Source organism: Trachymyrmex cornetzi, unplaced genomic scaffold, assembly GCF_001594075.2.
Source record: "Trachymyrmex cornetzi isolate Tcor2-1 unplaced genomic scaffold, Tcor1.1 scaffold138, whole genome shotgun sequence".
NCBI lineage: Eukaryota > Metazoa > Arthropoda > Insecta > Hymenoptera > Formicidae > Trachymyrmex > Trachymyrmex cornetzi.
In genome coordinates, this window is record NW_017295960.1 from 1078101 (window position 1) to 1088633 (window position 10533).

General features: G+C 43.6%; 1 protein-coding gene across 3 annotated transcripts; it reads right to left on the reverse strand.

Moving 5' to 3' along the window:
* Nucleotides 1–3: 3 nt before the first annotated feature.
* rictor (rapamycin-insensitive companion of Tor) lies at nucleotides 4–9945 on the reverse strand. 3 transcript variants are annotated; one of them, XM_018522838.1, is made up of 10 exons: nucleotides 9664–9944; nucleotides 9519–9563; nucleotides 8548–8704; nucleotides 4115–7366; nucleotides 3605–3734; nucleotides 3156–3538; nucleotides 2400–2502; nucleotides 2213–2320; nucleotides 1357–1750; nucleotides 4–53 (listed from the first exon to the last, which is right to left on the reverse strand). In XM_018522838.1, exons 1-10 carry the CDS (start codon nucleotides 9716–9718, stop codon nucleotides 25–27), a joined length of 4656 nt encoding a protein of 1551 aa, XP_018378340.1. In that variant the 5' UTR covers nucleotides 9719–9944; the 3' UTR covers nucleotides 4–24. The 3 variants fall into 3 exon arrangements, with proteins under 3 accessions (XP_018378340.1, XP_018378338.1, XP_018378339.1); XM_018522836.1 differs by lacking the exon at nucleotides 4–53 and adding an exon at nucleotides 388–555 and having other exon boundaries at nucleotides 9664–9945; XM_018522837.1 differs by lacking the exon at nucleotides 4–53 and adding an exon at nucleotides 388–555 and having other exon boundaries at nucleotides 3156–3523.
* Between the last annotated feature and the right edge of the window lie 588 nt (nucleotides 9946–10533).

Here is a 10533-nt window from a genome sequence, read left to right on the forward strand (position 1 = left end):
GCAGATTTCTCGAACTCAGGCTATTCAGGACGGGTGCGTCGATAACGTGATGCCTTGATTAACGACAAAGATATCAGGGACGTGATACATTGGGACGGGGAAGGAGGGTGAAGGGTAGACACACCCCATACAGAGTCTGGTCATGAACAATTTTGTTAAAACAAAAATTAGAAAGAAGAGTATATATTTTTCTTTTTATATATACTATTTCGAGATAGACATGTATAATAATAAGAATAAAAAGAAAAGCAAGGCAAAAATTTAAAGTAGGAGAGAGAAAATTATAATTGGATGAATGAAGTAGAAATAATGTTTGTAAACTAAATCTCCTTATAAATGCTGAAGAGAATAAATTCTGTTCTGTATGCTATCTCATTTTAACTTATATTGGCTTACTCATTCTAGCTTGCTGAAGTACAAAAACAGATAGACTAATCAAAAGTTTGTCTCGTAGCCAGATTCTATTACAGGAACTCTAATGAAGGGAAAGGATTCCCATACGAAATTTATGTAGACATTTGTTGATATTCCACACATCCTGCTCCTTTTTTTCATCTTTTTTTCATTGTATACATGATACATAAATTAATGCATATAAATAGAAATGAAATTGTAATATTAAGTATAAAACTAGCAACGTTACACGGTCCCGTCGCGTCTTCGCGACGAAAGAAAAAGAGTCGACTGCGACATTAAAAAATAATGCGATTGATTACAATGGGGCATACGATATAGATATAAAGTACGAATTAATCGGTCATCAACCCACGGACTACACACATAAGTCTGTGATGAGACCAGAACAAAAGATTTTCAGTCGTCAGTGTTGGTCAGTGTTACTTGAACATTTCCCCTAAAATATTAATATTTTACAAGCAGACTTGAATGTTGATTTTATAATTATATTCTAGTAGAACAGTGTGTGTGTGGCATTCTCCTGGAAAAGGAATTTGTTGAGAAGTCTGCACTTTTATTTATCTTTTGTGTGGCAAAAGTTGGCAAAAATTTGGCTATCTCTAAGAGACCTAACGTATACAAAAGCGTGTGTAATCCTGGGGTTAATGAATAATTGTATGTAAAAACAGACGCGAGGCGCGCAAGAATAGGAAACGTTGAAATATGCATAAGAATACGTCTGATTGCCGGCAGTGTGTGTGTGTGTATATGTATGTGAATGTATGTGTATACGTGTAATTTATTATTTTTATATATCATTATCATTTTAATACAAAATATGTACACACAGCATATAACATACGCACGGCATGCATACGCGCGCACACGCATACACACGCGTGCGCAGTTGTGATCGAGAATTCGAAAACTACGAATCAAGGCTGATGGCAGTGTTTGTACCTGATACTTTTAACGACCTATCGGAACTCTTTGATAAACGTATTCGCTCTTCCGGCTTCAGGATCTCGGCTATGATCTTCTCGTCGGTGCGTCGTTCTTGTGACGGACGAACAACTTCTAGAGACTTCTTTTTACGTTGATGCCCCGTGTTGCACGATTCACTTTTGCCGCTGTCGCTGCCACCACCGCCACCGGCCGAGGAGCTCTCCTCGGCGACCGATGCTAGTTGCGCCGTTTGTATCTCAGTCAGAGTAAGTCTTCCGTTAATTTTGCCCTCCGCAGGACTTACAGATTGCTGCCGAAGGCTGGCCTCGGAGCTAGGAACAGGTGATTGCAAGGGATTCTCCTCCGTGCCGATCGGAATCTTCAAGATGTTGATTGGTACGACGTAGAGCTGCAAAGTCGCAAATTATCTTACAATCAAAGAGAAAGAGTTATACTCGCACAAACATATTAATTTATTAATTTGTAATATTTAATTTATATATTAATATTTATTAATCTATTAAAATTTAATATTTCAATTTTATTTATATTAATATTTATAAATATATTTATAAATATAATGAATTTGGAGAGAAAAGAAGCCAATAACAGACAGTTTCATATAGTTATTGGCTCATAAATATCATCATATTAATGATAAATTTAGTTACGAATTCTTCGCACAACCATATTTCAACGGAAAAAATACGAAAAAAATATTTAAAAACTTTTTATTTTTAATGGTTCCTTCAATCGATTACGCGTTGTACCATGCAACTATAAAATAACGCTGACGTGAATTGCTGACAATCATGAGTCATGTGATTATACGAGAGTCGGCACATGGAAGTATGCGTCATAAAAAACTTACCGCATCAAATGGAGAATCCAGAAACAGCTCTTGCAGAAATTGCCGCGCTGGCATTCTATACGTACCGCTACCTAAGCGAGCAGCTACGTCCGAAAACAAGCAGGTATCCTGCAAAAAGCGAATGTATGTAAAGAGCACTCCTATGTGCTGTTGCAGAAACAGAATGTACGACAAATGTATGACATACCTGAAACTTCTCGGGATACTGTTGTCTCAGTCTAAGTAACGATTGACGACTGTGACGATACCACACTGGATTTGCAAGCCGTTGGGTGTGTCTAAGTATTTCTCTGTGCAAACACGACCGAGTTAAACATAACACAAATCTCATAAAAGTTTTATCATTCACTTTTAAAAACGTCACAAAAAGTACTTTATAATTTAATTAATTAAGAACTATAATTCCAAATTTCTTATTTTAAGGTTCCTGTCTATTCACTGCAGCATTGTGGACTGTGACGTTAGAAGCAAGAAAAATAAATAAAGAAATTTTACAAAGTGTACACTCTCTCTCTCTCTCTCTCTCTCTCTCTCTCTCTCTCTCTCTCTCTCTCTCTCTCTCTAAAATATATTTTTTTAAATAAAACATTCAATAAAACAATCGATAGAATAGAATTGTAAAATATACCGTAAACTCTCCTTGTATTTCGGTAATCAATAAATAATCATTTAATTGAAATTAAGTTATGCCTAACACTAGAAGACAAAACAAACTATACGACAGCTGTCGAATTGAGATAAATATTCTATTTCGGAATAAAAGGAGAGTTCGTTATATTTTGCAAGAATTCCTACTATGTGTTTTCTAACGTCATCAATCTAAAGATCTGTAGTAAATGATCAAGAGATTTCATATTCCAATAAGCAATTTTTTGTTTACAGTTCAATTATATTTGTTTTCTACTGTCAAACGTACTCTGCCAAAAGATCATATTTTCGGTACCTTCGCAATTTCATATCCTGTTCAGTACCAGTGTCCTTGCCATTCTTGCCGTGATAGCAAACGAGACACGTGCGACAATGCTCGGTGTCAGCATCACACTCCGAACTGGACTCTTCGTCGATCTCCGTTGTCTCCAACTCGGATCTGATGCTATCCTCGAGGATGGTCGGCTGGGATGGCTGAGGAGGCTCAGGAAAGATCGTAAGCAACTTCCTCGGCAGGCAGACACCCATGTAGAATATGTTTTCATTATCGTCCTCCGGAGGAGGTGGCGTCGGTGTGAGAATCGCGTTTTCCGCAATCCAGCTGCGGGACGAATCGTATTCCGACAGGCTCTGTAGCGAAAGACGGCCGTCTAAGCTATACATCTGCAAAAAGAAAGACTGGATCGTATTGTTTAAAAAACGGTTGAATCAAATTTTTAGACATGGGCATGTCTTTTTACGTACTTCTAAACTACTTTGAGAATAACTCGGCCTGCGATGGCGTTGTAAACTACGTAGTCGCGCATATCCTTCAGCATCTTGTTGGCTTAGTCTTTGAATACTTGAAACGGGACTTGGAGTTTCGCCTCTCTCTCTAAAAAAACAGAAAAATATACAACATTAATATTAATATCCAAACGCAAATATATATATAGATTAAAATATATTTGAATCCATCTTTCTTTATGACTGTTTCCACCAATGTAGATCAACTTTAATCTTGGTTCAACTCTTATCTTTTTCTAATCCTAAAAATTAGAAAAAGATGAAGAGCAAATTTAACTGTGATTAATCCAGATCGAAAACAGGACATTAAACTATAAAAATAAAAGTAAAAAATCCTATTAAGCTACAATATTTCGACAATTATAAGCTCTTCCACTTAAGAAGTTCGTTTCAGATTAGAATAAATATCTAATATTTTAATATCTCCTACTCTCGATAAGTATTTTTATCTTTAATCGCTTCACTCACGATAGGAAGTATCGTCGCGCTTCGAGATCCGTGGCCGCGCTCTCGGATCGATTCCTGGTGCGGCGTACGATTGGTTCGAGCAGTTCCGGTTTGCCGTCGCTGAGACTACGATGATGTCGCTGCACGGGAATCGGGCTTGGCATAGGATATCTACTCGAGGGCGGTACCACGGGCCAGTTGTCACCACGTCGATGCCTGACGCATGGCCAGTTGAAGTTCACCAGTGTATCGGCTCCAGCTCGTGTAGTGCCGATCAGGCTGAGAGCGTACATCGCAGTAGCACGTACCGAGTAATACGGACACGTTTCTGCCATGGACGTAATCATCTCAATGATACCCAGGTGACTTAAGTGTTCAACACCCGCGACAGACGTGCCCGCGTGGCCGAGGGCCCAGAGAGCCGATTTGACCTTGAGAATGCCACCGTTCGGCCCGACAAAGTGATCGTCGCGCGATGACTCGGTCTCTAGCCTCCAGCTTCGCTCCGGAGTGGTGTGTCTGGAATCGTCCATACTGGTCTTCCGGCGGATCTCCAGCAGTGATTCCGTCCGTGGTTGGCTCACCGTGTCACGAGGTTCAGTCTCCACTGTTTCGTAATCGGGGATGGTCTCGAGGCGGCTGCACTGCTCGACGGCTTCGTCCGTACCGGACTCTTCCGACATGATGCAAACATCGTCGATAGCAGCGGAGGCCGCTGTTGCCGCCGCCATGGCAGCGAGACGACTCGTTCTGGTACATCGTGAATTGGACTCTGAGTCGCGACCGCCAAATTCCAGCTTGAAACGTTGCAACACTCGAGCGAAACGCTGTATCACATTGCGGCGTAATAATAATTGCATTCCTAAGTCATGCTGCGCTAGTTGGCCGATTAAATGCGGCGGCACATAGATGTCTCGTGGCATTATGACCACATCATTGGTGGGCCTTCTCTGATAGCTTCCAGATTCGTCGCGTTGACGATACGTCAATGCATCATGTATCTCTCCTTCTACAAGACCCACGTATCGCTCGGCGAAACCGCCTGGTCCAATCCACTTCTCCAACTCCTCGGAAGGTGCGGCGAGACTCGCAAAACCTTGCTGAAGAGAGTAGAGCCGAATCTTCAATAAATAACCCTTGTCGCCCAGGTGCTGCAGCCACTTGTCCCAGTCGCGTGATTGTCCGCCCTGTTGCAGTAATGCCTCTAGATACTCGGTCTCGTCACAGGCTTCGTGTAGTGCCTCTAAAGCGGCCAGCGATACGGCCGTGTAGCTGTCCGACAATCGATCCGCCAGCAACGCCATCGCCCAACGTACGGCGTCCGTCATTCTGGCACGAAGAATCAACCGTAGAAACTGCGTAGCGTAGAGGCGCGTGCTCCACAACGTTGCCTCGGAGATGATCTTGCTTAATACTTTCCTGTTGGGACCGTCCCGGGAGTAATCCAAGCTGGAGACAATCAGTTTGACATAGCAGTCGTGATTGGTAGCCAGCGCGAGATCTTGCAACTTCTCCAACAGATTGAAGCTCTTAAGAACCACCGTCCCCTTGGCCGAGTGACTCAACTGACCGAGAAACAGGAAGTATTTCTGGCAACACGTGGTGGACATGTGACGTGGTGAGAACAGACAATCGTGCGCAGACTCGGCAGTGCGAATGTTGCCAATCTGCTCGGCGATGTCCCCAATCAGCTCGTTGAGCAGTCGCGCGCCTTCGGGTTCGTGCAGTTCCAACAAACAGTTCAACAGATCGCAGCCTGCGAGAGTCGCCTCGCGCGCTAACGTTGCGCTCGTGCCCAGCTCGACTCTGCTATAGCCATTCCACGACGGTTTAAAATAACGTACAAGTCGTTTCATGAACAGCCGGTGATCGGAATCATGAAGGATTCGCGTCGCGTCTTCGCGCGATCGTAGAATCGCTCGCACCACTGGCCAGTTCCAAGCAAGAGCGTCTTTCGAGCTGAGTACTTGCGCGTCCTTCAGCAGAGGCGTGATTGGTGACTCCCTGCCGATTCGTAGCCAGTGCCTGCCGGATGGTCGTTGACGTCGTGGAAGAGCCGGACGTAACCAGGTGCCCGCTTGAAGAATACGATCGAGGAAGAGACTCGCTGGCGTCGGTCTACGCCGCATCATGGTGTGCATTCGTTCAAGAATGGTGACTGCCGCTAGCGCCTGATGCTTGCCGGCGCTCGCGTGTTCCAGCAGATTCGGCAACGGCGGTGTAAGATCGCAGAGCTCGGATGGTAGGAGCGAATGTGCGAGGTGCAGCAACGCGCCCAGGAGTACCGCCGCACGTACCGAGATGAAGGTGTCGCTGGAGACGATAGTTTCTGCGAGGGCTCGGTGCAAGCCACACTCCAGAAGAACATAGACTAATAACGCCGAATGTATCTCAGTGATGTTAGGACAATGTGACGACAAAGATGGCAGTATAGATTTTCCCTCGGCGGCAACAAAACCCTCCGACAACTTCCACGAATCCCGTGATCTACTGGGATCCACCGCGGCCAGCGCGACGTCCGGCTCGTCAGTCCAAGTGGGTAACGGCAGGTCTAGTAACTCGTAGAGCAGTTCTAGAACGGCGCCACGCACCTCCAATTGGTCCACGTATAGAATATCCGCGATGGCCTTCAGACCCGAATTATTGTCCGGCCGGCAAAAGTGAAGGACGCCCGGATACGAGCGCAGAATACTTAGCAGGGCAAGTTTACTGGCGGTGAATCTCTGTTCGCGTTCCTCCTTAGTTCTTTCCATGCTCAAGGAATGGAGCTCGCAGTAGGGCGCGGCGAAGCACAGGAGGGAGACGCTGGCGCGCGTATCGGGATTGTTCAGCAGCCGTAGCAGCACTCCGACGACGGGTTCGACTGCAACAGCGCTCTGCCCGGTCATCGCAGCTCTGGCCAGGGTGCCGACGCCACCGCAGCTTATCAGCAGATTCGAGTTCAGGACGCCTAACTCGCACAGAACCGCTAGAAATGCTTTAAATGCACGATCCCTTTCCTCTATACCACCATTCGTTAAACTAATCAGTGATCTCGCTAGCACGGAACTGAAATGCTTAGGGGCTAATACTAGGATCCTCCTGACGAGTCGGAGAGCTTGTATTCTCTCCATTTCGTTACGCAGGTTAATGTCCATGCTACGCGCCAAGAAATATGGGTACTGCAGCCTGTTGATCGCAATGACATCCTGCTCCTTCTTAAGCATGTATCGTACCGCCCGTAGCGCGGCGGCGCGTACTTGCGTCGCCTCATGGACCAGACCCACGCGCAAACTATAAAAAAACAATTTTGATATATATATAATCGACGGTTTCAAGATCTGATAATTCAGTAAATTAAGATTCTATAACCAGTGACGGATTAAGCATTTTACCGCCCCTACGCATCAACATTTAACCGTCCCAAGTAATTTCATTAATTGATAAATTTGATAAAAGAGAAAATGAAGAAAAAAAGATTTATATCTCCGCATTAGCTGGTAAAAACATTCAATAATCCTTAATTATAAGTAATATAAATATAATACATTTTTAATTGTGTGTGTGTATACTTAAAATATCATTTCTGATAAAATATACTCGGTGTAATTCGTGCAAAAACGTTAGATTAACAAATTACAAATTTATTTCAACTATGTGAAAATTTTCTGTCTTTAAAAATTTGCCGCCCAAGTGCCTTGTTTTCCTATGTGTTAATCCATCACTGGCTATAACAGAGTCTGGTCATGAGTGAATTTGTCAAAAGAGAGAAGAGTATAATACTTCTTCCCTGTATATATATTATCTCATTTTAACTTATTAAATTTTAATAATTTTAATTAAGGTTATAAAGTAATGGTCTTTCTACAATAAGCCACCATTCATATCATACTAGCAGTGTCAGAATTATAAATCACCAATCTTAGGAAACATACATCCAGAATGAATCATGTTAAATTGTTATGTCACAATATTTTAACTAATCAGAAGGATGGTAGTTCTCATATCAAATAACAATACTACATTAGCCATAATGAGACTTAAGTTTTAAATTGTAATAATAAAAAATAGAATTTAGCTATATTCATGCAATATCATTGATTGCAGACTTATTATTGCTTTATGACATACTAGTAACTAGCTTACAACTCGTTCTTAACTTCTAATTTACTATTAACTTATTGCAGAAAGCTCATCAGACAGTATAAGTGAGAGATACAAATATATACAGGAAGGAAGCATATACATCTTTCTTTCTCGTTGGATTTTGACAAAATCTGTCATGGCCAGATTCTGTTATAGGGTCTTTAGAATAGAAAAAGGTCTATTTTTTTATGGCTGAACTAGTATACATTTTTCATACTTAAAGTAAAATAGATATATAGTTTAGAATTTGATGAAAGAGAGAAGAAAAGTTCTAGTGCAACCTAATTCGACAATAAAAAATAAACCTCTAATTGTCAGTGGATTCTTACCAACAGAACAGATCCTCCGGAGAGTATCCATAATCCTGGGAATCAGTTTCGCTAATCAACTTAACAATAGCATTGAGATACGCTAGCTTCTTTACGCTTGGAACATTGTGCCGCTGGCAAAGATTAGTTAAGACCTCCTTGACGTTCTCCTTTAATCCTGTAAATAAATTAATTCTCTCTATGAATCATGAATAATATGTGATAAAAAAAGAATAATACATAACTTAGTATATGCATATATATAAACACTAACATAACATTAATATTTTATGCTCAACAATTGTACAAGTAATATATATTATATTCGTATTGTTGAATATAAAATTATAGCATTCCTAATTAATAAATCAAGGGCTATAAGCCTAACTAAATATTTATTACTAAATTAAAAACAAAATACAGTTTAGCAATAAATATCTACAGTCTCATAGCCCTTGATTTATTAACTTAAATTTTTATTTGAGCTTTTTGTTTTTTTTAATATAATATTTCTGTTATATTACTATTAATTAATGTTTATTGGAATCATGCTTCGTGGATTTTCGGGCAAAAAAAAAACCGATAGTTACAGTAATTGCGCAATATTCTCAAACGGGCTGATCTGGAAATAGGATAAAGTCTGACGTAGAATCGACTAGCTGATCTCGCTGTCACCCTCTCTCTGTTTCTCTAATTTTTTTTTAGATCAGGCCGAGTATATGAATACGTTTCCAAACTCTCGAATTGCAAGGGGCCCGCATCATTCGATATCGTTGGTATCCGCGTCATTGCAAACACGCGGCGAACCGGTAGTCGATCTCGTGGGGGGTTGAGACGCAGCAACGGGTTGCGCAACATTGCGCAGGCGAGAGGTAAATAAATACGGAAGTGCGAGAGGACTCGGACGGTGATGATCGGCGGAGTTTTCGAGGGAGGAGAGGGGAAAAGGGAATGATCCGCGATCACACAGGTAGGCAGGTTAGGTTACTAACCTCTTGACAGATCGAGCTGGACGTAGCTGTCCTCGTCTTGGCGGCCTGCAATCAGAAAAAAAAACAAAAAAGACACAAGGAGAGGAGACGTGAATTGCCGGGCGCATCGTATCGCGCGATTCAATCGCAATTGCCGTGCACGCACTTCGACGGGATCGGCGGAGGCTTCTACCCCACATCATCCAGCTCGAGATTGCCATTGTCCGACCGGAGCCTTGGCTGGACGATTCCGTGCGACAAGGATGAGCCCGTGCTCCGGGTTCTCTTCTTTCTCAACCGTCGCGATCACGCTGCTCGACGACGCTCCTCTCGGTGCGTGCGTGGTCGTCGCGCGTCACCCGCGCGTCGCGATATGTCATTCTCGACCGCGAGCGGGAGCACCGAGCGAGTGAGAACTGAGAGCGTACCAGAGCGTACGAACCGTACGGACGAACGATTACGAAGCACTACGAGTGCAGGCAGAAGACGCAGGGAGGCAGAGACAGACGTGCGTTCGTTCGTGCGTGCGTGCGTGCGCGCAAGCGAGTGCACGCAAGAGCGCCTATCGATGAACGGAACGTCAGCGGTCAGCCGTCGGCCAGCGGTCGGCGCGCCGGATTTCGGAGCGTCGCACGCGTCACGTCGTTCGGCGGAGTCTGGCGATCTAGCGGAATCGTCTCGACTCCCGATCGACTCTATTCCGTTACTGAAGCGTCGAACAGCTGACGATAGTTGGCGAACGATTAGAGAATACGCCAGGTGAAATAAGAAGACGAAGATGAAAACGACGATGACAACGGAGGCGAAATCTCGCGGCGCCGCGCGCGCTTTCGCCGCTCCGCTTTCGCGCTCCTCCGCATGCCCGGCTGGCGAAGGCGCCGCGCGTGGTACCGCTTTACAGCTCACCCGGACCGCCCACGAACGTGGGAAACAATTGAACGGGTTGCGCAGTCCGAACAAGTCCGAGTAACCCCGGATCTACAATAGGTGTTTTAAGCCTTAAGCCGTAAGAAATTGACCAATTACAGTCGAATCC